Source organism: Perca fluviatilis, chromosome 16 (assembly GCF_010015445.1).
Source record: "Perca fluviatilis chromosome 16, GENO_Pfluv_1.0, whole genome shotgun sequence".
NCBI lineage: Eukaryota > Metazoa > Chordata > Actinopteri > Perciformes > Percidae > Perca > Perca fluviatilis.
The window spans coordinates 22964891-22992116 of NC_053127.1; the positions used below are offsets into that span (position 1 = coordinate 22964891).

The 27226-nt window shown below is 39.7% G+C and overlaps 3 protein-coding genes across 7 annotated transcripts in view; all 3 read left to right on the forward strand.

The window, feature by feature from the left end:
- Positions 1–1162: 1162 nt before the first annotated feature.
- Positions 1163–20944, forward strand: c2cd2l (c2cd2 like). 4 transcript variants are annotated; one of them, XM_039777693.1, is made up of 15 exons: positions 1163–1451; positions 1769–2218; positions 13251–13346; positions 13548–13667; positions 14295–14405; positions 15049–15162; positions 15304–15403; positions 15491–15623; positions 16073–16137; positions 16386–16507; positions 16947–17118; positions 17233–17331; positions 17778–17872; positions 18352–18568; positions 19014–20944. In XM_039777693.1, the coding sequence occupies exons 2-15, from the start codon at positions 1853–1855 to the stop codon at positions 19256–19258; spliced, it is 2055 nt and encodes a 684-aa protein (XP_039633627.1). In that variant the 5' UTR covers positions 1163–1451; positions 1769–1852; the 3' UTR covers positions 19259–20944. The 4 variants fall into 4 exon arrangements, with proteins under 4 accessions (XP_039633627.1, XP_039633625.1, XP_039633626.1 ...); XM_039777691.1 differs by having other exon boundaries at positions 1164–1451; positions 17739–17872; XM_039777692.1 differs by having other exon boundaries at positions 1164–1451; positions 17739–17872; positions 18355–18568.
- Positions 20945–21572: 628 nt separating this feature from the next.
- LOC120544119 (histone H2AX) lies at positions 21573–22252 on the forward strand. Its single transcript, XM_039777695.1, has one exon. It carries the CDS (start codon positions 21691–21693, stop codon positions 22117–22119), a length of 429 nt encoding a protein of 142 aa, XP_039633629.1. The 5' UTR covers positions 21573–21690; the 3' UTR covers positions 22120–22252.
- A 4373-nt stretch (positions 22253–26625) lies between these two features.
- phldb1a (pleckstrin homology-like domain, family B, member 1a) overlaps positions 26626–27226 on the forward strand; it is a 28929-nt gene continuing 28328 nt past the window's right edge. The window contains exon 1 of one of the 2 annotated variants that reach the window (XM_039826360.1): positions 26626–26797. The gene's annotated coding sequence lies outside the window, so the exon portion shown is untranslated. Of the gene's footprint in view, positions 26798–26988; positions 27201–27226 lie in introns of those variants that run through there. The other variant, XM_039826358.1, reaches the window with a different exon arrangement.

Sequence of the window (27226 nt, forward strand, 5' to 3'; positions counted from 1 at the left end):
AATGCCAGCTTACATTTTTCATTCACCCAACCAGCCTTTTGGCATGGGGAGATGAGCTACAATCTAAAAAGAAAAACAAAACATCAACAACAAAAGGGATTATGCAGATGTTTAGAAGGCAATTTACCATGTGAATAAAAGATTTAAACAAACAATTTTAACAATTAAATACTACCAGTCTCCTTAAAATACAGGACATGTGACTGTGTCAGTGGGACGAGGGACTTCTGACTTTATGTAAAATGGCCACATACAGATTAGTGGTGGAAGAAGTATTCAGATCCATGACTTACTGTAAGTGAAAATAGCAATAAAAATGCTGAACTATTAAATTACAAGAACCACCCCTTTAACATCATCATATATTATATTTTTGGGTTATTCTGATGCATTAATGTGTACATAGCAAATTATTGTTGTAGCTGTGGAACTAATGTTCAATCTATATCAATGCATACTGTATTTAAGCGCACCATCTGTTTTGTATGTAAAAGCTTAATCTGCAAAGTAACTAGTACTAGTCAGGTAAATAAGTTTGCCTTTAAAATGTATAGTGGAACTATAGAGTAACATTAAAATGAAAAGCTCATAAGTAAAGGACAAATATCTAGAAATTACCTTAGTCACGTTCCACTGCTGGAGTTTTTGGATGGGCATGGCTGGATTATTTGCTGGAGGCCCCTGAGGCCAAACGTTGCTATGGCCCCTGTATTGTGTTGAGGGGCTAGAAGTATTATACAGAGCACACTGCATATGGGAGCAGAAATTTGATTAAGCACATCTTTATTAAGGATTATCTATGTGAGAATATTAAATACAATTAATTAAGATAATATAACCTTACTGGATTTTTAGGGCCCCTATACAAGACAGGGCCACATGATTATGTAATAATGCAGGAGCCACTTGATATTAGGTGTTAAAAATTCACAAACAAATTGCCAAGTAATTACCAAAATTCAAAGTGAACCCGTGGTTGTTAACTGCTTTGATCGGTAAACAAGCCGTGTCGATAGGTGCAAAAAACAGTTTTGACGATTGTTGTTTTTTGTTTTTTTTTTACGTCTGAAGCTTTCTCCTTATATTTAGGAGGTTTTGCCTTTAACTTCCTTCTTAGGCTACTGTTGCGTTCCTCCGATCCAGCGCCACCTGTGGGCCACTGATGTTCTTTGTCAAATCATCATTGAAGAGGTTACAGAGGTAGGAGGGTACGACCAGCGGAGATTTGAAAGCTACTAGAGTCTGTAATGCACTAACAGAGAGCAGAAGGCTTCATTTGGAATCGATTGAGGACATCAAAGAGACATTAGTCGAAACATCGCTAAAGACTCGGAGATGGGACAAACACATTTGTTGTTGGCAGCATATCGCCATGAAGCCAGCTTCATATTGCCAATGCGCTTTCGATTCCCTGCAGCCTGCAGCTCAGCTCGGACCGTTTAATTTAAACGGTAGGTTGTTATGAAGCTACAAATAATTATCTGATTTTTGTCGTTAATCTGCGCTGCATAGTCTTCTTTGCTAGCGCACGATTCATTTAGATATATAAGCTATACGTAACAACGCCGTCTTTAGTATGCGCTTCTGCTTAATATACACACGCGGTGTTTACACGTGATCTTAAACAACCAAATTAAAGTTAAGGCGGCCATATAGCCACCATGTCTGTGCATCCTCTGTGTAGTCTGGGTTATTCCTCAGTTATAACTTGTTAGTAACGTTACCCCTTGACTCAAGATGACTGACTGTCTTCTGCTGCCACTCACAGGCTACAGGGAACTGATCTACCGTGACTGACAGTCCTGATATTTCCAACTGGACCGGGTGATATGAGAGGCTCCAGGAGACGGTGATGGAGCTCCAGGAGTTGGGCTGGCTGTGTCTGGTGGGTCTCTTTCTGACCTCCTTGCTCATTGTGTTGGGATGGCTGTTACAGTACTTGCTGACTGTACTGCGGCTGTGGAGATCCAGGAAGACAGCCAAGCAGGACAGTAGAGGAACAGCCTGGCAGCAGCTCTCATTCACACAGCCTCACCAGAGCCAGGCTGGAGGTGTGTGGAGCTTCCTGCTGAAGCTCCGCTCGGGCCGGGATGGAGCACCTGCATCTGAGGCCGGGGTTAAAGGCTTGTTGACCTCTCTGTTCTCCTTCAAATCCTTCAAGGAGCACTGGCAGAGAACCTGGGTCAAAGCTCTGAATGAGCAAGCTTGCAGGCATGGGGTAAGCTGTTTATTTGAGATCTTTAAGCCATGAATAGGAGGAGATGTAACACAAATCATATTGGAAAGAACAGCTGAATAAACATTATGGCAGTGTGTCGAGGAGCACGCCTAAGGTTACTCCACTTAGCAGAGGCATAAATAGTTAAGCAAGGGCTGATACAGTTGGTGTGCCCATATGCACTGGAAGTGTGTGTAGGCAGGGAGGTGCAGCTGTGGGAGTTGGAGTGTCTTATCGGTAAGAGGATGGGGGGCAGTGTTACATAACAGCTCTGAATCAATGCACATAAGAGCAGAGAGGCAAGACCAGTCAGCGTAGCCACAGTATAAACACCCACACCACTTAAAAATAGTCTGATACCTGGTCCTGTGGGGGGAAATGGATGTGGGAACAGTGGGAAGAGGCAGAATCTGTGTTGTTGCTCAAGACAGGAGAATGGTTGTCTCACCTTTCTTGCATCTCCCTAAACTGCAGTAAGCAACTGCTTCACACTGAAATATTGGATTCAGTGTGGTGAGTACTCCAGACAGCTGGTAGTCAGGCCAATCGTAAGTTTCTAAAGGTCTTTCTCCTTTCAAATAGCTCCTTTGATCTGGGTGAATCAAAGTCTGATGCTTGCTATGAACACTGGGAAGAGGAGATGGATCCTCTGCACCCCCCACTCAGAAACTGTGTGTGTGCTGAATGAGAGATGAGTTGGCGAGGAGTTTAAAGGGGTCAGATCCATCCACAGAGCGAACGTGCAAAACACACAGCACTCGATATTGATTCATAAGGGTCACGTCAGCATGGCTGATTGAAAGCCTCCCCTCAGATGTTCAAGTGAACACTTTGGAGAAATACTCATTCAGTGATGGTGCAAGTGTTGCATATTGGTTTGGAAAATATACTTGGAGCTTAGCCTAAAAATGCAATTACTAGGCCATGACAGCAGCATTCTCTTTGCCTGTTGAAGCACCCAGATTAGATAGATGTCCGACTTGCTCAAATCTATCTTTTTTTTTTACATACTAACAAATGGAGTAAAGAATAAAATATTCCATTGTTCCTCATATTAGAATACTAGTTATTATGGTTGGCATTATCATTTATCAACAATCAGGGATATTGTATTGTGATGATATAATAATCATCATGTGTTATCATTAGCATTAAAATGTAATTTGAGTATTTTACTTGAGATTTTGCATACATTTGCCATATGGAAATATGTCATGATAATGATTTCAACTATATCACACAGCTCAGTAATAAACATAAATATTAAAGGAATACTTTAACATTTTGGAAAATCACTTTAAAGGTGCTGGTGGTGGATCTTTTACTCTTTGGAGGGAGCCAAGCTAGCTGTTTCCCTCCAACTCTATATGCTAAGCTAAACTAACTGCCTGCTGGCATTTACATTTAGCGTACATATGCGAGTGGTATTGACCGTCTCATTTAAGTCTCTGATAGAAAAGGCATATTTCCCCAAATGCCAAACTATCCCTTTAAAGTCTGACAATGTTTCTGTTGGTCTATAGTACCTACATTTAATATTACATTACATTTAGCTGACGTGTTTATCCAAAGCAACTTACAATTGCTATTCACGCAACTATAGGTTAAGTGTCTTGCTCAGGGACACATCGGTTGATGTGTCGCAGTGGGAATTGAACCCGTCTCTCCCACACCATAGGCATGTGTCATATCCACTGCACCATCACCACCCAAGATGAAGAGGACAAAGCCTTCTATGAGAAGGATACGGGACAGTCTGTCATGTGATGTACTGTACAAACTACTTAGTTAGAGCAAAAACATGTTCATGTTTCTTCGTCTGAATCCTTCATGGTCTGAGATTCTGTATTTATTTTCTCTGCATACCACATCTGTTTTGGTATGCTGCATTAAGCCAGCTGTATCCGTTTTCATTAAAGTGTTCAATATTTTTGTGCCGGTAATGAGAGGTCAGTGAACAGAGCAGTGTGACTCTTTAGAACTGCTTCTCTTTGATATATGGCGGTAAATTGTAGCGTGCCAGCTGAGTTATCTTGCAACGGCCTAATTAGTTGATCCATTGTGACCTTCATTGCTCTCAGTTACCAAGAAACTCCACAACATTGGAGTGAACCTTGGGTGAACTTTGGAATGTTTTGTGAGATTTAGATTAATTTTAGAGTTTCTAGGTGACAACATATGAAACAAATCACAATGCAACCTAGCTGTAGTTGCTCATAGCACAACTGCTGTTTGGGATACAATTAGTAATTTAAAGGTTCCATATTGTAAAAAATGAGATTAACATCTTTTTTTTTTTACTATAAAGCAGGTCGAAGTGCTATATAAATACTGTTAAAGTAACAAAACACTCAATCCACGGAGATATGCGCACAGACCTTGTTTTAAAACGGTGCCTTTAAACGAGCCGTCAGGACTTCCGGACGGTTGCGATGTCACAACTATACTATATAAGTAGAAAGTGCTGCTGCAGTGCCATTATAGGCATTAAGATAAAGGCACTAAAACGAATTAATTTAATACAGGTATATTCAGAAAGACAGTATGAGATAAATATCAAATGTTTTTTGAACATTAAAGCATGTAAAAATGTTTTAGTAGAAACCCAATGTACAAGTATGAACCTGAAAATGAGCATAATATGTCCCGTTTGATAGCCATTTGGCAGTACTCAACACACAAGGAAGGCTTAGAAATGAAATTTTAAGGGGTTGTGTTTAAAATAAAAGAAGGTTGCTATGGATATTCTTTGTACGTAAAAACATCATACCTTCACTGTGGATTTGATTTATGATGACTGTATGACCTTCAGGCTTATACAATGTTTTAAAAACCCAATAGATACAATGATTTATCTGGCTGTGATAAAGTATATACAGTATGATGTATATTGTAAGATAATTCTTCAGACGTAAATGTGTCAGTGGTGGAGGAGACAAGCAGTCCATGAATGTCTGTCCATGTGGTGTTTAGTTTGTGAACTGAGAGTGTGAGCAAAAGCTTCCCGAGCTTACTCATCACAAGAATATATCTGCTGCCTGCAGAGTAATCTGTTATTCTAAATGTGTCTGGGGCATATGCAAATCACTTGAGAGTTTGGTAATGAAACTTGATACTGAAATAATAAATCAACAAACATGTCTTGTTGAATAGATATAGCCTACCTCCAGGAGTCTGTCTAAGAGCCAGCAAAGACTAGTGATTGACAACACTGTCTTTGTCATGTGACATGATTGGTCTCCATAGTGTACAGTATTAAGTGCAGCATGTTATAATAGCCAGTTAACTCGTTCCTTTGTCTGTACTGTGTGGTCTCAGAGTTGTAACTTGGTTTGTTGTTCTAGGTTTTTTCCTCCTCCATAAAAACCATTCTGGAAAAACCTGCTGTAGGGGTTGGTGCAGATAGGGCAAGTAGTAAGTGGCCCAAGTGAGTCACATTGCATTCTTTGACTCTCACACGCAGTCAGCACCTGCCACCTGCCAGGCATGTTGCCGTGGCCACTTCGAAAAAAGACACTAGAGCAGCCAGCCTAAACTATGGTACCGAAGACTCACGTTCTCCTCTAACATGCATTTCCTGATTATGTTTCTACATCCGGCCAAACATGAGCTCTCATTAGGAACACAGCACAAAGTGTCATCATGTGGGGATTAGCACACAAATCCTTTATATCATTAACCTAAGTACTTCTGCGGCATTTAAGATTGATGCTGACAGAGGTCTTTAAATAATTTGTTTGAAATTTATCCAAATAAAGGCAAGTTACATGGAAAAAAAAACTTTCCTCTGCAGGCCCCATATATTTGGTCAAGCATTAGAGTAGCTATTAATTGTTTATGTTATGATTTATTTTTCTAATAATAATATTTATTTTTCTGCTTTTACTCAACACCTTGTGCGACCCAAAATAATAAAGAAATTAAATTCACAAACTTTCCATGGTACATGAAAATTGGTACAAATATCCATCTTCATCCTCCATGAAGTCGTTGTATGTAGGACAGAATTAATTAGTTTTTAGATTGATTGAAAATAATCAGTAACTATTTTGACAAAAGGATTACGTAATCAAAGGACGATTTGGACATGTTGGAGAATTCACTGTATGCATCATGTAAGACATCTGACACCTGGCTCAAGTCTAGGCAGTAAATGATGTAACACTGAAACTGGACTTCCTTGATCTTATTTCATTTTCTCACCATTATCTGTAATATTATACACAATGGTTTTCAACACTGAGTCACTCTTAGGACCATTGTGAAACAAGATATACATTTCTGGATTTGTGTTTTCTACACGAATGACACATGCCATTGTATTCCAGTCACTGAGTGAGTGTCGCAGTAATATGGATGGACATTATGGATATTTCAGTAGCAGTCAGAAAAGGAAGGTTTTTGCTTTTGTTGTTAACACCTCTTACTGTGGGTATTTGGTATTCATCATTGGCTGTACCGTTGCGCTTGGAGCAATTTTTGTCAATCTTATTATGAAGATTTCATAAGTCAGTGGTTCACTGTCTGATATATTCTGCTCACTGCAGCAGAGCGTGACGTAAACCAAGAACCCTCCAATACGCATATGAGATCATGTAAACGCTGCTAGCTTACAGAACAGCTCATGCTGTCTCACTAATTTTGAGTGTCGTCTGAATGCTGTCTGACGACACTCGGTCCTGAGGGGAGACCTGACACTGACCCCTGAAGTCCACTATTCAAAACAACAAGATGAGACCAAAAAAATGCTTCAGGGGGATGAATCCTGACAGGAAGGTTGGGAGTTGTTACATAAATGTCGTAAATGGCAGAAAACGGTAAAACCTAAAGCATCATTTGGGTGTGTACAGACAAGGTGTTAGACAGTGCCCCAATCCGATTCTTCCTTAAACATATTTAGCCAAGAAATTTGTATTTTCCTTTTATTTATGATTTTTTATAGGCTGAGGAGATGGTGAGTACCTTTCTAAAGATTTAGATTATAGAGGAACCCCAGGGTGAAAAGCAGAGTGGCTGTTGTCACAGTTTATGTCAGGTTCTACGCCATACGCATGATTTGCACACTGGGGTCCCATTTAAATATAAGCAGTTTAAACAGAGAGATTAAAGACACCTGAAGCTGTTCAGCAGCATAAAAAACACATCCTGCACCTTTGGACAGTAATCCCATGATGCAGCTTGTTTCATTACTCAGTTGTTTATCCAGCAAAAATGTCTGTCTGCTGAATTATTAATGCGGAAGCCTCTGGATTTAATCTTGTTTTAGCAGGCTGGCTTAATATGGAGCTATTCAGATGTCTCTGTGCTGGATTATTTTGTGGAGGAGGCTTGAGTGTCTGAACTGGTTGGCCTCTTCAGACCAGTATAGCTTTGTCAGATTGTGTGTGCATCTGCAGCTGACACATTATGTCAAGCCACCGTCACTGGGTGATAGAGGAGGACTAATAGAGCCTACAAGTGTGCATCTGCTGGGAAGGAAGCTCCCTGCCCATTCAAGATCTGCAATTATAAAGAGCCTGGTGATTAGCTTGAGGGCCAGTTCAATTCTTCCCTCTCTGACTGTGAGCTGCCGGTAGATGATTAATGCTGTGTGATTATGCTCAAGTAGATTTCTTCCTAATGACAGGGAAAATAACGTCAGTCAGAGCCGCTGATGAAATTAAAATTCACCAGCATTGAGCTACAAGGTGGCTCTTTGGACTCAGCATTTAAAACAGAGACACACGTTATGCATTATTCTAATATCATATAGTACCTAAAGAAATTGTAAAGTAAAGTTACTGTAGGTCCTAAATGCTTAACATAGGAGTCCTTGCAGTCCTGTTCCATCTTATTATAGTTTTAACGTACTACATCCCAGCTAAATTAATATAATGTAATTTACTGTATTTAACAGATTACATTTATTTATTTAGTAGTTTAGTAAGTTTACGCTAATAAATATCAAATTGGAAATATACAATGAATTGAAATTCACAGGCCTACTTTAAATTGGTTTAAATCCAGCAATGCGTGATTTATGGCTGATGGGTGAAGTAGTTTATAGATTTCAGCAGCTTACAGCAGCACTTTGAGGCTAAATGCTAACATTAGCAACATGCTGATATTTAGCAGGTAATCTTAACCATGTTTACCAATTTATTTTAGTGTTAGCATGCTAACATTGCCATCCCTCCAGCTGTACTGCTTGCATGGGTAAAAAAAACAAGATCCTAATGTGTTTTGTCATTTCAAGTTATCAAACCAGTGTGCTTGTGTAAGTAGTATGTAGCCTAAATGTCTTGAATGTTATGAATTCCAAAACATGACATGTTTTATTGTAAATTGCTTTTATTACACCACAAAGCTTGTACCCTTTGTAGCCTGAACCTGAGATACACGGTACTGAAAGAAAAGGCAGATGGGGGTCAACAAAAGCCACAGGGGGAGTGTATTTCTGGTTGACCCACATGAGTTTCAGAGGCATTCAGCCAGTCAGATCCAAACGGGGTGACTCTGACAAACCTGAAGCGACACCATGGATGTCCTCAGGAACTGTCTCTTTCCAGAAATACCTTCCACATACGCACTCAGTTGAACAGTGGTTGTTCACAAGGACAAATCAGAGGTTATGCTGCTAGCATTGCCCTCTCCATGACAAAATGAGCTCTGTAGCCTCTGCCAGGAGGATACACATAACTACAGAGTACCAGATGGCTACCTCAGAAGCCAGTGGATGCAACATGTCTATCAGTTAGATATTCAAGGCCTTACCTTAAAGAAGGAGTAAATTATATTTAAATATTTTCCAACCATATTTTCATTTCAGGTATACAGTAGACCTAAAAACTGGGGGATTGCTGTACCATTATATCTTCCAAGCAGACGCTTCAAAATGTTAAACTAGCACTGTGGTAAACACCCAAATATATGATGCAGCCCAGAAAGTGATTCTTCCAACTATGACTGAAACTTAACAGGTTAACAGGCATGCTAGATTTTGACTGACATATATTGGCAAGCCAATGCTGCTGTGTGTCCTAAAGAAAATATAGAGTTGTCAGTTTGTCTTTGTCATGGATTATGTTTCATGTTTCACATAAAAATCACAAATCTGTGCTGTAAATGCACTATGGATTGTCACAAATTGAGGTCAGGACCTGAGGGTTTTTAGGCTTGTAAAATTGTAATACTGGGAGGCGTCTGGTGGCCTAGTGGTTTTGTGTACCACATAGGCGCAAGTTGTAAATGTCATACATATAGACTGTACATAAAGAGGATATATGTACATATACTGTATATTTGTATACATAATAATATAATACATATACATTTATGTATAGTCGATGGTCATACCACACACTTTCTCCTCATGTTTACTGTCTTTAACTACACTATCAGATTTCTAATAAAGGCAAAATGCAGAAATAAATGTCTAAAAATGTAACAATATTTTGCTCTCATTCAGTTCAGGATTATTTTTTAAACGATTAATCTACTGATTATTTTTTTGTTTAGTCGACTAATCTGACGATTAACTTTTCAATTAATCTAACGATTTATTTTTCAATTAGCGATTATTTTCCCATTGCTCAATTATTAAAGGTCCCATGGCATGAAAATTTCCCTTTATGAGGTTTTTTAACATTAATATGCGTTCCCCCAGCCTGCCTATGGTCCCCCAGTGGGTAGAAATGGCGATAGGTATAAACCAAGACCTGGGTATCTTGCTCTGCTTTTGAGAAAATGAAAGCTCAGATGGGCCGATCTGGAATCTTGCTCCTTATGAGGTCATAAGGAGCAAGGTTACCTCCCCTTTCTCTGCTTTGCCCGCCCAGAAAATTTGGCCCACCCATGAGAAAGAGAGAGACATCATAGCTTTCAAAAGAGCAAAGTGGCAGTTGGTCAAGGCCACACCCCCACCCTCCTTGCCCACCCCTCTCTCCTCCTCAATAGCATTTAAAGCTATAGACACAGAAATGGCACATCCTAAGGAAAGCTCATTGTGGGACTGGCTCTAGTGGCTGTAATTCTGCACCAAGGCTGAATTTCGGGAAAGAGACTTCAGATACAGTATTAGGGGACCACTAAGGTCTATATAAAAGCATCCAAAGAGCACCATGTCATGGGACCTTTAACAATTTACACAAAAAAAATTCCAATAAGTAATTCAATAAATACAATTTTAAAATCAATCCTGAAACAGACAGGAAGCCAGTGGAGCGAGGCCAAAACTGGTGTAATGTGGTCATGCTTTTTGGTCTTGGTTAAAAGTTGAGCTGCTGCTTTCTGGACTAACTGTAACCGACGAAGGGACGACTGATCCAATTCAACATATAAAGAGTTACAGTAGTCTAATCGAGACGTAATAAATGCATGTATGACTCTTTCGAAGTCTTTGCGTAGCAGGTAGGGCTTGACTTTAGCCAAAAGTCTCAGCTGGAAGAAACTGGCTTTAATAACAGAACTAATCTGTTTGTCAAATTTAAAAGCACTGTCAAAAATCACACCCAGATTCTTGGTTCCAAGAGCATCTACACAGGCATTAAAATGTTCAGCACGACCAAACACAACAACTTAACTTACAGTCTTATTGTCATTGAGACAGAGAAAATTCTTATCCAACCATATTTTGAGATCTCTGAAGTGTGTCCTTATCATTGTTTTTTACAGGCAAATAGAATTGTACATGGTCTGCAAAACAATGGAACAAAATCTTATGTTTTTTTAAAATGGACCCCAAGGGCAGCATGTAGGGAAAAGAGCATGGGTCCCAAAATGGAACCTTGGGGGACCCCACAAGAAAGAGGGACAGCAGGTGAAAAGCAATTACCAAGGTGGACAGCAAAACTCCTATCTGTCAAGTAGGATTCAAACCATTTGAGGGCTATGCCTGTAATGCCAACATTTAGTTTGAGTCGGGATAAAAGGATAGAGTGGTTGAGGCAAAGGCAGCAGTCAAATCTAAAAGCACTAAAACAGCAGAGTTTCCTGAGTCAACCGCTAAGAGAAGGTCATTAAAAACTCTTAGAAGGGCTGTTTCTTTTGATTGAAAGGAAAGTTTAGAAATAGGTCTAAAATTAGAGAAAACTGAAGGATCCAGATTCAATTTTCTTTTTTAAAAGTGGTTGCACAACAGTTTGTTTAAAAGCAGCTGGAACACACCCTGAGCTGAGAGATGTATTAACCAATGCTAAAATGCTCAACCCAACAGTGTTAAAAACAACTTTGAGTAAGTGTGCAGGGATACTGTCCAGCAGGCAGTTTGCAGGACGAAGCTGCTTAACTATGTCAGAGAGAAGGTGGAATGAAACTGGCTCAAACAGCTGGAAGACAGCTGGGCATAAAGGAGAAACAGAGGGGTCACTAGTAAAAGCAGTGGATGAAAATGCCAACCTCATCATGCTCATTTTTGCAGAATGTATGTATACAAAACACTAATATTTAGAAGTGCTCACAACAATTTTCGTCACTGCAAAGATTCCAGTGGTGTTTGACTGCAATGACACAAACCTTTAGTAATGCACATCTATGAGCCACACACACATTCATAAGCCTTGTGATTAATGGGTTTATCTAACCCCACTCAATCTGAAATACATCACATCATATTCATTCTGCACTTTGGATGTAATGAACGGTTGGGTGACTGAGCAGTTTTAGAGGCTCCAGCCAACCGAAGTAAACACAGCCGGTTGTACGCTCTAGTCATGTGGCTACGGTGTTGGTTCCGGGGAACCTATTAAGCTTGCAGCCTTGCACTTGGCTTCCTGCCCTTCTGGCTAGAACATTGAACATTATATATATATATATATATATATATATATATATATATATATATATATATATATATATACATATACACACACACACACACACACACACACACACACCTTGAACTTTGTTATATCATCCTCCCACCTCTGCCCCACCTCCACTGTGTTTGATAGAGATTGGACTTGGACCTGGAGAAACATATGCCCTGACAATAGGGGATTTGTTTTCTCTCACTTGCATCTCCTGAGCCAGTTAAAGCCATCTATTGAAACAGATCCTCTCTCTGGCGCACACACGCACACGCACAAACACACACACACACACACACACACACACACACACACACACACACACACACACACACACACACACACACACACACACACGGTGATAGTAGGTCACTGATGTTGCCACGGTTCTGGTAAATCTCTTCTTACAACTGAGATACTACTTCCTTTTGTTGGTGCGTGTCTACTAAGTCTAACACTCATATAGTAAAAGCTTCCGTGCAGTAAGCATGACTAAGCACATTGACTGGTGATGCAGTCTTTTTGATAATGGACGCTGTTCTAAGGGCTAAAGCATCCTGATCGAAAGGGGAAATCCACAACTTCTGCATTAATACAGAATTTGAACCTACTCCTTGCCACTCTTTGGTCAAACATATGTTGTATTTTTTTGCCAGTATCTTCAGGCACTGTTCATATAAGTGCACAAATCCACAGAGCTGCCTGGTCTTAAACCACAGTTGAGCTTTGCCATTCATGGTTAAAATATCCTCATGCTTGTTGGCATGCACATTGCAGCACCTTACAAGAGTCTGTTTATTGATTCATGTAAATTTTCTACATCAGACTTAACAATGTCAAATTTTAATGGTTAACCTTTAGCATGAGAAAATAATCACACATTAATAATCTGGACTCGGAAATGTTGTTTTTTAATGATTGCAGTGCGTGATTAGCATATGAATGAGATGATCAGTACCACATAGGAGTTTAATCGCTTGGAGCAAAGATCAATGAACTTCCTAGATGTCTGATACCAAACATGCTTAAAGTTCATGAAATGTCCCAGTTAATTTGCATTTAAGTCTAAATGATACAGCAGCAATTTCATTTACTAATTGGCTAAAGACCCATGACTGTGACTTACTGCTAACCAGCTGCATTTATGTAATCACTGCAGTACAAAATCTTTTATTTCATCCCCACGTGTCTCTCCTCTTTCTCTTATGTAAATTTTGGGATGTTTGTTCTCTTCTCGTCTCACCCAGAGCTCCATCCAGATCACTTTTGACAGCAGTCTCCAGTTAACTACTGCCTCTGCAATAGATAGCGTGACCTGCACCGACCAATCAGCACACCGAATGGTAAGTCATCTTCATAGTCTATGTTCATTACAGCTGTAACAAATTAACTTCTAAAGCAGACATCTTTATCCAGTCAACCAGTACTTTTTGATTGTGGCATACATGACAAACATCTTGGACCAAATTTCTGTGTCAAAACATCAACAACTTTTACTCCCATTTTCAAGTTTTGTCCTTCGTCAACCTCTTGTTGTTTTACAGGTTTTACACTGTAAATGTTGGGTGGACACAGTGACGTTTCCTGTGACGGTCACCCAGCAATCACCCGCTGCCGTTTCCATGGACACCTATCAGATCACTATAGCACCTATGGTGGCAAAGGTACAAGAGCACACTACCTGGATTGTTGCAATTAGCACATTTGAGGACAGGCCCCCTAAAACAAATGAGAATTTTAGAGCATCATTTGCATTGTTATTCAAATGTGAAGAATCACATGTAATCCCGCCATCTGCATTAAATGAGGAGTCTTAGTATATTTGACTAGTTATGACAATCAAATAGCCTCTGTCTTATTTCAGTAATGCAGGTAGTTATTAAAACTAAGAAAGTTAGTGCTGTTGCTTCATGTCTCAGTGACATTTGTTTTCTCTCTTTCTTTAAGAGGATAATCATGTTAGAAGTGATTTTCCAACTGCACTACACTCCTTCCACCATCTAGCATTATAAGAATTGTTTTTATTTTATGGGAATGAAGTGTCCTCTGCATGTTCTCTGGTCCCTAATGTTACCTAGTGTTTTATAATGTAAAAATATATTGAAGCTAGCAAAGGCTGCAAATCATCTAGGAAGAGGCCTTGTTTGTTCTAAATTAACTAAATTAAATAGTGTGGCGATTATTTTTTTAATGACAAAATGCGACACGTAGAATCCTTACTCTAGTACTCTTATAATCATCAGAAATAAGCATGTCGGTTAACCTGCTGTCTGCCTGTCCGTCTCCATCAGGTGGTGGTGTGCCTGGAGGAGGTGGAGGACGAGGGTCTGCTGATATCCTGGGCTCTTTCTAAGCAGCCATCATTTACTCTGACCGTGTCTCCATGCAAGCTGCAGAGACAGGTGAGAACATCTGATACTTATACCACTAATATGATACGTCTGCCTCGTGTAGTCAGCAGAGGCCTCGTTTCTGGACCTATTTAGAGTTTACAAACTAGGTTGCATACGTTAAAAAAAGGTAAACACATTATGCAAATTTCGAAGACTGTGCTCACGCTTTCAGTCAAATTCTATTCATAAATCTCAGTCAGTATGTAATGTTTTGCATGTGAGTCACTTTTCACCGCATTAATCTCACTGTGAGGGAAATGGCGTTCTTGTATATTGTTACATACATGTGCATGCAGTTTGAAGCATTTTGTTTAAGACAGCAACAAAGTCAATAAAGTAAAGAACAGCTCTCTAGGATACAAACTGAATCTGAAAACCAGAATATAAAAGTCAAAATTTGGTATTATGTAGTCAAACTATTAGGATTGATTAAATCTCCCAAATGTGCCTTTTGAACAAACTTGATTGCTTTTAGATTAAAGCAATAGTAAACATTTATGTTTATTTGTTATTCTTGGAAATTAGAAATAAAATAAAATTAGCCTTACAAATGTATTAAAAGCCCCAGTTTTTGTCTATAGTAAAAAATGTTGCCTCCTCCCTGCTACAACACATTGTCAGAGAGTAATCGGCTGCTTCTTTTTTGTCTCAGGGCACTGAGGGTGGGGCAGACCTGGACATGATTAAGGGCCTGATAGAGGATACTCTCTTCAGCACTCAGCCAGCCATGGTCCTCAACCTTAAGACTTGTGCGCCAAGTCCTTTGGTGAGAATGATGTGTTTTTCGCTACCTTTGCAGCAATAAGACAAACTAACAAAGGCCTATATTCTGAAATAGATAAATTGCTATGACTGGATGCTGTGTGATAGATCCTGTGCTCTGCACCATTTTTCTGCACGCTACCAGGCCCCCATGGACCATCTATCAGCGGGATTGAACTCTGTACCACAGAGTGTCTTGGTGAGACGACTATTGCTCCGGCAGCTCAGGGCGACCTTAAGTAAAGGTCAGATATTTTCCCTCAGCGTCAGATCATTTCCGCCTGGCTTCCTGCAGATTGCCGAGGTCTCACTATCTCGCTTTGTGCATGCAGGTCAGTGGTCTAGATCAGGGGAGCTGTGCTGTGTCCTGAGCCTGGACCAACCCTCCACAGAGAGGACAACCCGCTTCCTGTCTGTGCCCAGCAACCCCGACGCCTCAGTGGAATGGAGTGAAGAAATCACTCTGTAAGATGTGAAAACTGCTGTTAATGTGTCATGATTGTGAACATTCATGCCAACGTTAAAAGCCCTGAAAATGTATTCTTTCAATCAGCTAGAACAGCTTTGGTTATGTCACATGACAGAGTTCAGTATTTTTTTATCTCTCTTCTCGCTGATTATTCTGTGCACCAATCAGGATTTAACATTTAGATGACAGTTGGTGGGTTGTTTCTGTCAATCAAACTGAACAAACAACACCCACATATGATGAAGCAGATTCGCTTAATTAATAAATGTATTAAGTAAAATTAACTGTTGCTTATATATGCATGAATATTAATGTTTTTAGAACATTATTTAAGATTTGGAAGGAGGAAAAATCAACTTGAGAAAGAAGTCGCATTATTCCAGTGCATGTAATTTTGCAGAGTGGGGTTTCACTTGAATTCTAAGAAAGTTTTTCTGTGTTAAAGGGAGCTGGGCCTCGAGACCAAAGAGCTGAGAATAAGACTTCTGGAGCGGAATGGCAAAAGGGAACGTAAGGCATTGCATGATAGCAATTTAGCATTGGCTGCTGTTCAGAAACCTGATCAGCAGGAATGTTTAGCCTGCTTAAGCAAAATCATTGTGCCACTGTTGGCTGGCTCACTGTAATGGTTAGCATTTTGGGATGTATACAATGTCAGGAAATGCCCCCATTATGGCCTCAGAACTACAGTGAAGGAACAGCTTAAAGCTGTTTATACAAATATGTTGAAACTTTCTTTTTGTTTTCAACCTTGATAGAATTCCTGCCCGGCCACGCCTCCATCGCCTTGGACCTCCGGTGCAAAGTTCCCACAGGACAACATACACTGTCAATAAGCCACGGCCTCGGCTTGGCCCCAAACGCTACCATCACAGTAGAGGTGAGCGCCAAGATGCTGCACATTTCTGTAAAATTCTGGGAAGCTCTTTCAAAGCCATTATCATGCCTTGAAGTGTACACTTACATCACACTTTATTATCTAACATCAAGCAAGCTGGAATCAAACAAAGAATTACCACAAAAGGAGAGGGAGTGTTGTATAACAGCTGCTACATAGTCTATTGTCATGCCTGTGATTGCTGTTTCAGATCTCCTCTGGCATTTTCACCAGCCAACCTTTTGCCTTTTTCCCTTTTGCAATCCGCAGGCCAACATTTCATATTGCTACACTCCCTGTTGTCCTGCACCTTTCCTGCTATACATACACTGATTAGTCTTCTAAAATGGTCCCTCCATGTCCAGAAGTTTAAATAAAGTGCCCACCTCTTTAAGAAAGTACCCATCCCCGCTTCACTTTTTTTTTTTTTTTACTCCTCCAGCTGCTGTATGTGGAAACAGAGGAGCCGCGCAGCGCCCACAGTGCTTTGCCACTTCGTTCCTCACTCACCCCCACCAAGAAAGTCGATGTGGACCGAACTATCATGCCAGATGGGACCATTGTCACCACTGTCACGACCATCCAGTCTCGACTGAAACTGGACCGCAGTCCAGGTAGATAAGTACAAAGTGAAGTATTACATTGTGCCAGGGTAGGTGTACAACACGCTATAAAAGAATATTGAGATAATATTAACAGTGACATAAAATAGTTGTAATGCCTTTCAGGTGATTCCCCTTTGTGTTCGCCGTCCAAAGTGGAGGTGACTGAGAAGAAACCCACCATCCTGTCAGATGGCAGAAGCAGCACCAGCCCCAACCTCAGCAGTGAGTTCCAGGCTGAAAGGCCAGATGTTGTTTTACATAACAAATGCAAAGTAGCAGCAATCTGCAGTGTAACACAAGAGGAGAGTAACATTCTTTTCAGCACACATCATGCACTAACTCAAAAACCTTAACATAGTTTATTTAGAGAAACTACTTGCTTATACAAAGCAAAGAGAAAAAAAAGTGTGATAAACACAAATTTAATTTGTTAGACAATAAAATAATCTCTTCTTTTTAGTTTAGTACAATGGAGTGTTTGTATATATATTTCTGATAAACAATACATTTTCAAAATCGGCATTCACTGCAACAAAAATCAATTTAATAATGTGCACCCTTTTGAAAAACTGTATATTGCAGTTTACCAGTATAGTGCAGATTTACATATCTGTGTTTTTGTTGCTCAGAGAGCAGCCGCCTCTCTAATGGCCTGGATCCTGTTGCAGAGACGGCCATACGGCAGCTGACGGAGTCCGCCTCCAAAGTAGCACGGAAGACACCAACAAAGAGGAGCACGCTGATCATCTCAGGCGTGTCAAAGGTCAGAGAAGGGAAACTATGTCAAATGTAGTGGCTTGTTAAATTTGAGCCATCATTGGTAAAACAACACAGATGTAATGAGCCATTAATCTACTATTTTAGTCATACTGTACAATATATCATAAATCATGCATATAATGGTTACTATAGAGGGGTTGTATTGAAGTTTAAGCTCTATCTATAGTAATGGATATGTGAATGAATGAATGAACAAAAAACAGTCACCTCCTACAAAAGATGGCTTCTCAGGTTGTAACACCATTTGCCTGAAGATGGTCCAGTACCGAAACATTGCCTACTGTTAAATTTTATATATTTTTTGCAAGTTAGACAGTGTGCGGGAGTTTTCTTTGCTACTTTTTGATCTGCTTGTCCTCCTCCGACGCACCTGTCTCTCGTTGTAAATGTGCGATGTATTTTTCTGTAGGGCTACTGATAAGTATAAGTATATTATAAGTGGATTCAATATCTATCACTTAGCAGGTTCCGCTCTCAGAAGATGACTGTGTGTTATCGAGCGGCTACGCTGCAGCCATGGACGCAGCCATGCATGGCAACCATTATGGGACAGGGCACCACCAGGACCCAGATGAAACCACACCCTCCGACGTGTCGGAGCGTCCCTCTGTGGATGATGTGGAATCAGATACTGGTTCCACTGGCGCCTTGGAAACCCGCAGCCTCAAGGACCATAAAGGTAACACAGTTGTCATAGTTTGCTTGCTACTTGGTCAGTGCACTAAAATCATCAGAGGTTCAGTTTCCACTAACATTGTTTAGTAATGTCTTTTGCTAAGTGCAAACACAAATATTTGCATACATTAAAGAATATTTATTCATCAAAACTTCAATGACTGGCTTTACAGGCCATAGAACACAAAAACCTCTACTGCCCTCTGGGGGCCATGCTGCAGCATACACCCAACCAGACCAAAGTGGTTATGAGTGGATCAGTGCTAGTCTTATTTGAATATCAATTTGATAGTGAAGCTATCTCATGAAATCAGTGAATTCGTTCTTAAAACTATTAGTTGGATAATTGGTTAGTTTTTTTCAACAAGGTCCTGTACTGTACTGTCCAAGGTACTGTAATTATGGATTGCCACTTAAATACAGTGAAGTATTCTGTCTGCTTCCTCTAGTGGGCTTTCTACAGAGTGGGACGAAGCTGTTGTTCCGCAGAAGACATCGAGAAAAGGTGTCCTGCCTCAGCCAATCCCACGAAGACATCTCCAACATGGGCAATAACTTTGCTGCCGCTGCATCCATCAGCCGTAAAAAGTCTGGCAGTTTCTCTCGGCGTCTCATCAAACGCTTCTCTTTCCGCTCATCAGGCAAATCAAAAGGCAAAGCTACCAACGGAGGAGCAAGCTCACTGGATAACTGACTATCATTGTTAGGGTAAGATGTCGGTCATCCTGACTTAGGGCCTCTGTTATTATTGTCAGAAGATCAACTAAACCGTGCAAGGATCCAGTCTTTGACAGGCTGAACACCCCAGGTGGGTTGTCACCTGTACATCTTAAAAGGAGGATACCTCTGGGAGGGCTTTCCTCTGAAGAGAAATCACATCACTGAAGTTAAATTGTGATTATGAAATCTATTTCTTTCGAGTAAAAATCTTCTGCACAGTAAGGAGAAGGTACAAGTTAAAATGAAACGTCTTATGACCTGTTTGAAAACAAACTATAGTATGAGTGTTTGATTGTGATCGATGGTGGAAATGCTCTCGAACTATTTAATGACATAAAATGTGAGTATGATGCTGTTGGTTGCACTTTGGACAGTTTTTTAAAAGCATGTGTAAAATTACTGGGTTGTACAATGGTGATTTATTATGTGGTTCTCAAGTGCTATTTATTTTACCCCAAAAAACAACTCATCATAGTTGCATTACACTGTAAAATATATACATTGCTGTGTTTTTCTCCATGCAAATGTAATTTTCAACACATAGTTTAAGTAAGTTAACAAAAATCAGTCTTGATCTAGCACTTCATTCATAGTTGCTTATATATTGGTTTTAGAATGTTGTATCTTATATACGAAGCAGGAAAGGCAATATATCTATTGTACTTTTTATTTTATAAAAGGTACTTTCTGTGGAATATCATAATGCATTTCAGTTTGCTTTTGAAACCTCAACCAGCCAGGATCTCTGGCAGACTCTTTAAGCGGGGCAATAAGTTTTTCTGTCAGTAAAAAAAAGGTTCTGCTCTCCTTGTGGCTCCTTTTGACTCCAATTGGGTCAAAAGTGCAAACACTTGATAGAGACTTCAGTTGATGCTCATGTGGACATTTTATTATTGCAATAACTAGCCATAATGTGCAGCAAGACTACATATATTGTACAAAATGCCTCACGTGTTGCAGGCAAAATCAAACATTCAGGAGCATTATCATTATACAGTTTTTTGAAAATAAATGTAAGCCTCACATGAGTGACTGACTATACTACAACAGTTCTGCAGTTTAGACTGGAAAAATGGAACTTGGAGGTCTCTGGGAAGGTTTCAGACATGGTTTCAGAGATGCTCTACTGAGGGATTGCCAGCAACAAGATTGTCAAAGTTTATGACAAGGTGATTGGTGGAGTGGACATACTCAGAGCAAGAAATTAAACTGCTTCTAGCAACTAGCGATATTAGGAAACCTGCTGCACCCTTCAAAGGCAAACCGAACCAGTATGTAAAAAATGTACATACATTTTTGGCCAATTGTGTTCTGTCAGACTAAATCAAAAATCTTTTAACTGACTGAACTGCAGAACAACCAAATTAAATGATTTTGATAACATTTTTCAGGGTAATTTGCATTAATAAAAATATAGCTATTAAAAGGTATTACAGAGGTGGAATCAGTGCTGTTGAACTACCATGTGCCGTGCTTTACAAAACTACAACCAATTGAAAATGCTGAAGAAATGAACCAAACCACTTCACTGTCTAAAGGCACATGGCTGGAATGTGAAACAGCAAACGGCTGCAAATTTAAGATATGTATGATTTCTGTTGTTATATTTGAGATGTTTAATTTATTGCCAATAAATTATTTTTGGTGCATCACTAAATTACTTTTGGCTATTTCATTTTTTTTGATGCAACAAATTTGTAATGCTAGGCCATTTGTTTTATAGCGTAAATACAAAATATGCCTGTGTAGAGCTATTTAGGTTAAAATTAGCCTACATTGTCTTAAAAGGCAGCAACATTACTTAACACATGTACGTAGCGTACGTGTGCTGTACATTTTATATCTGCTTGAGTGTATGAGTTTGTGTGGCTGCTTGTGGGTTTTATTATTCTCACAAGCAAGCTCAAGTGATCAGACAAACCATTAGTGATTATCTTGCGGGTGAATTCATTTGTTGCAGCAGCACAAACTCTCTGATAACCACCAATGTTTTCTAAATTCTGCATTAGATGTGGTTCTACTTTTACTGCACAATTTCTAAAAGCGCCAAAACATTTGAAGCTGGAGGGAAGATACTCGATTGGTCTTCTATGTCCGCCTCTTTACCGTATGACCCACTCACAGCAAGCAGGAAAAACAACAGCCAATCGCCTTTGTTTCTTGTGTAGGGCCCACCGTGAGTGGTTTGAGACCAGAGCAGATACACCAATAATCACTGACTTCCTGTCCCCTCTGACCTCTCGAGGCCAATCATACTTGACTATTTTCGTTCCAAAAGCCAATCCCGTTTTAGGGCGGGACAAAGCTGGGGGTTTATATCCAGGTTGTGTGAGGCTCTTTCTTCCAAACGTTTGCAAACCTACGATTGCAGTATTTTGTTGCGAAAGATAAACTTGACAACCGACGATGTCTGGAAGAGGCAAAACTGGAGCAAAGGCCCGAGCCAAGGCCAAGACCCGCAGCTCCCGCGCCGGTCTGCAGTTCCCTGTGGGCCGTGTCCACCGTCTCCTCCGCAAGGGTAACTACGCTGAGAGAGTCGGCGCCGGAGCTCCCGTGTACCTGGCCGCCGTCCTAGAGTACCTCACCGCTGAGATCCTGGAGTTGGCTGGCAACGCCGCCAGAGACAACAAGAAGACTCGTATCATCCCTCGTCACCTCCAGCTGGCTGTGCGCAACGACGAGGAGCTGAACAAACTGCTTGGCGGTGTGACCATTGCCCAGGGCGGTGTCCTGCCCAACATCCAGGCCGTCCTGCTGCCCAAGAAGACCGGCCAGTCTGCACCGAGTTCCGGCAAGGCGGGAAAGAAGGCCTCCTCTCAGTCTCAAGAGTATTAGCTAGCTTTCCTGGCTAATAACTTTTACCCCAAAGGCCCTTTTAAGGGCCACCCACTCCTCCTCGAAAGAGCAACGTTTCTTGACTTGTTTAATTTCGCATTGTTATTTAATAAACGCTTGTTTCGTTAAAGTGGTTGATACCTTGTTTTTTCAGTTGGGCTAACGTTACTTGCTAATGTGAAGACATTTTGCTAGCCACTGTGACTCAAAGTTGTATCTAACGTTAGCTAACTGACGTTCACCAGACCTTGATAGGCCATACCATTAGCGTGTGCTTGTATGTTTCGAACATTTGTATAGGGTAGCTATCTATGCGCTAGTGCTAGCCACTCACTTGGCAGGTCATTAAACGTTAACGTTACAGGTAATGGAAAAATGGCCCCCGCTGACTAACATGCACTGCGGGTTCTTGTAACGTTACTAGAACACACGAATCGACCTCATGTTGCGGTTCATCTGGTTCTTTCTAGCATGACAATGGAGTTTATTTGTAAATAATTACAAAAATATATCATTCCACTATATGGCGTTAACATGTTGCAGTTAAATTCTTAATATCTTACGTTAAACTAATCCCTGCTTCCCACACTGTCCAATTTATCTAACTCCCACAGTAAATGTAACGTTATCGTCAAACAATAAATCAAACCTTCAAGAAGAACATAATGTTCAGTTTCTGTTAACTGGTGATTTGTGGTCATTTTGGGGGCTGTGGTGCAGTTATTTGTCCATCCCAGCTGAACTAAACATGAGAAACTAGAGCCTCCAAAAGGACCATAATGTTGAATCGACACCCCTAAAATAACCTCAATAACATAGCTAGCCTTTAGGATTTATTGCAGCACTTCACTGTATTAGTTGTGGTTTGTGTATATGGGATTATTTTGTGCCTTTTAATTCCAAGAAACTGACAACTGTGTATCAATTGTTAAATATATATATATATTTTTTAGATTAGATTTAGGGCAAGTGGTTTGAAAAACTGTCTGTGGGATTGTATTCGTTAAAACCGTTGTCTTCAGGTAAAAGTGTCCTAAATGTTGTTTCTGCATCTGTGTGGTTAAAGCTAAAGCCTGCACAACACCGCAACCGTTCTTTCAGCTGGAAGCTCCAGGTGTTTCCTTGTCACATATAAAGAAAAACAACTGCAACCAGTTTACAAGCATGTGCACAATGACATCTGTTTTAATATAGGCTATGTGGCTCTAGAACAGCAGGCATACCATTGGTATAGGGTATGTAATAGAAGTTAGGCAGAAAATAATTCATTCAAGCAAGAGCTTTTCCAGCCTATAGAAGCATTACCAGTGCATCATATGAGTTATTTATTTGATAGTGTAGCCTATTACGATTACCATTGATTATCTACTTTATAAAAACGTGACTGTTAGCTCTCAATGTATAATGTGAATTAGTGTTGTAGAGAGGTTTAAGTTAAAGTATTTTGTCCAGTCTGAAAAGGATGTGGTCACTATACAAGTGTCAGTGCAGACCCTTAGCTGGCCAACTAAAACCTACACCTAGTGTGTGTCAACAACACACACTAGGTTTCAAAGAAATTGATGGCTACTGACACCTTGCCAGACACATCCAATAGTTTCAAATGCAACTACAGTTTTTTACAATCCCTTTGGCACTAATTTCAGAACCTTGACGTCATTTTTTCAAAACTAGACACAAAACTCACAACCAATGATCAAAATGCACATTTTTCAAAACTAACACTTTTTTCAATTGCTTGGATACAATACATATAAACCTGAGATCATTTGTTCATTTAACAAAGATCACCTGTTCAATATGACACAACTTAACATCAAAGTACTATTATTTCAAAAAGCAATTCACACATTACATTTCACATGGTCTATTCATTTCATTACAATGATCTATCAATTCATACAACTACTCAAAATGATAAATAACTGTTTCATTACTCTTAATGCATAGTTGTATGGAAACAAACAATATTCCATGTTTAGATCATGAAAGTTTCAAGATAACGAGATTCATTGTCACCAATTAGTATGGAGCATGAACCAATTAGACTACATGATCTATGGATGTAATATTTCATCATCCTTCTTTACTGTAATGTATTACTGTTTACCAGACACTGTTTCTATGCTCCCATGTACCACTTTTCAGACTATTTACAGTATTGACAGTACTGCACTGTATGGATGCAGGCCATTGGAATTGCTTGTCCAATACTGCCAACTCGTTACTGATGATTGAGATATATAATTTATATATACATATATATATACATAAAATAAAACAAAAATACTGCTCAGTGGCCAGCAGATCAGACTTGTACTGGGCAGCTTCCAGGTAAGTGGAACTGTGTGAATGTGACAGGTCGTCGTTGCAAATGAGAATTTGTTCTCAATCAACTTACCTGGATACTGTAAATAAAGGGTAAATACAGTAAAAAAAAAAAAGTATATATATATATATATATATATATATATATATATATATATATATATACTCGTACCACATTGGTCTGTAGTATTCTCTCTATTAATGCAGTACTTTTACAGGGATATATTTATATGTAGTACCATAATGAAACATGTATCACCTATTTTGTACTACAATATTTAATGATTGTACGAACGATGCCACAGTGAAACTATGGGTAGCTTGTGTGTGTGTGATCTAAAGTAACGTTTCAATGGTATTTCACAATAAATTAGTTTTCTGAACCAATGATTGTGCAAGTGCAATATTTCTTTAAAGATATGAATGCACAATGCAATGTTTTGAACATTGGACAGCCTGTGTTACAAGTGATGACCATTTTGAGTTTTGTGTCTAGAGTTTTGAAAAATGACATCAAGGTTCTGAAATTAGTAATATTTAATATAATTTATATATATATATATATATATATATATATATATATATATATATATATATATATATATAATTAATATTTAATACAGTAAGTCTAATCAGATAACATGTCAGAACAACCAGGGTGATGATGATGATGGTGGGAGTGCACTTCACTGACTTTGCCACCAGGGGTCAATTATGTCATTCCTGAAAATCTGGGTTACACATGACGTGGTGATTCCTATGTGTGTTTCCATTTAATAACAATTGAAGACAGCTCACCGCACATATTGTTCCAAAAGATATTCAACGCATGCACCCTCACCACAATACACTGAGAAGATTGATGTAAAAGTTCCCTGCTGGAAATGAAAGACATCACCAGTAACATTAAAATAGTAAATTATATCAAAAACTGTCTTGAGGATTCATCAGTCCTTCCAACAGTCATACTTAATAAATATATGCATGGGATTCATAAGAGACAAGGTTATTTTAATTTCATATGTGGTGGAGATTACTTGTTTTCCTACATTTCAGACATGCAGTTAATATCACCTACAACCGTTCTGCATGAGGGGAGCCTGCAGATATTTCTGTCTGTTTCAACCGTTTTATTCGTGGCAAAAGCAGCATAACACACCAAGATTGAACCGAGGCCAGAACAGGCTGAACCAATTACTCGGGCCTTGACAACATGTCTAACACCGTCAGCCAGGCTAAAAATTCCAGCCTGTGAGGAAAAACTTGAATGTCCATTGGCTGACCTTAATAACTAAAATTTTCTGATTGGCACTCTGTCAAAGGCTCTAAATTTACCAGTGTTCTGTTTGTGACAAAGCAAAGCAAACACAGTGGCATCCAGTTTTTCCCAGTTTACCTCTGCTTTTTCTGCGGTTGTACAGTAGCCTATCTGTGTAAGTTTTCGGGGCAGCGATGGCCTAAAGGTTAGAGAAGCGAGCTTGTGGTTCAATCCTCAGCTAAAAAAACCTGGGTGGGGAAAGCGAAAGAGCAGCGCTTGACCCTCTCTCATTACCACCACTGAGGTGCCCTTGAGCAAGGCCCTTAACCCCAACCGCTCCAGTGGAGCTGCTCACTGGTCTGCCAGCAGATCAAACTGTGGTTGTACTGGTTGTACTGGGCAGCTTCCAGATATGAATGTGTAACTGTGTGAATGTGATCAGGGTGTTCCTGCAAAAAAGAGGCTTCCTCTCAGTGAACGTTCAATGAATAAATAAAGGTAAAAAAAGAGATGTTAAGTCACAGAAATTGTTGATTTGAGATAAATGTCTGTGAAATGTCACTTGTGCTTCTCTCAAAGTGAAAACAAGAGCAATCTAATCCTTCATCATGAGTTTGAAGTGACCTCATCCTGAAACTTTTTCCATGTTTTGTTAACTACAGTTCGGTGGAATAATGAATGGAACAAAAAAAAAGTATAAAAGATAGATCAGGGATACTGATGGGAAATTAGGTATTAGGTATGCACTGGGTATAATCTGTACATCTGAGAAAATCTAGAAAACAAATCTGCCTTGTGGGAATCACAGAGCAAAGTTAGATTCAAATGAATGGGAAAAAGGAATGATAAGTGGGGAGAGAAAAAGGGCTGGAAAGAGGGGAGGACCCGGCCGAAAGATGAATCTGGATGCACTGAATGTTTCAGTTTGAAACAGTCCCAACAGCAGTGAAGAACTGACAGTGTATTTCCATCCTCGAGGAGAGAACTGGGAGACCTTTTCTCATGAAGAGTTGGAAGATGCCTCCTCATCTCTGTTTTTAATCTTTGGACTGAATCATCCAACAGACAAGAAGATGTTCCTGGCCAGCTCTGGTAATTAGAAACAAAAATATTTGCTGAGCTGTGTGTGTGTGTGTGTGTGTGTGTGTGTGTGTGTGTGTGTGTGTGTGTGTGTGTGTGTGTGTGTGTGTGTGTGTGTGTGTGTGTGTGTGTGTGTGTGTGTGTGTGTGAGAGAGAGAGATAATGGGGCAATTGTGGCAGTACACTCACAGTTTTCAGCCTAATAGGACCCAGTTATTTCTCACCCTCTTGTGAGACAGTTAACATACATTCATTATCATTTTTGTTATCTTTTATTATCGACTTAGTGCAGACTTTTATGTGAGTATGTGAGATCTGAGTGCCTTTGGGGCTGATGTGTCCAGTAATACTTTGGTGGAACTAAGGCTGATGAAGTATTCCCCCCGAAAGGAGTGTGAGGTGCATGTGTGCCTGAGTGAGTATGTTTTTAACTTTAAAGTG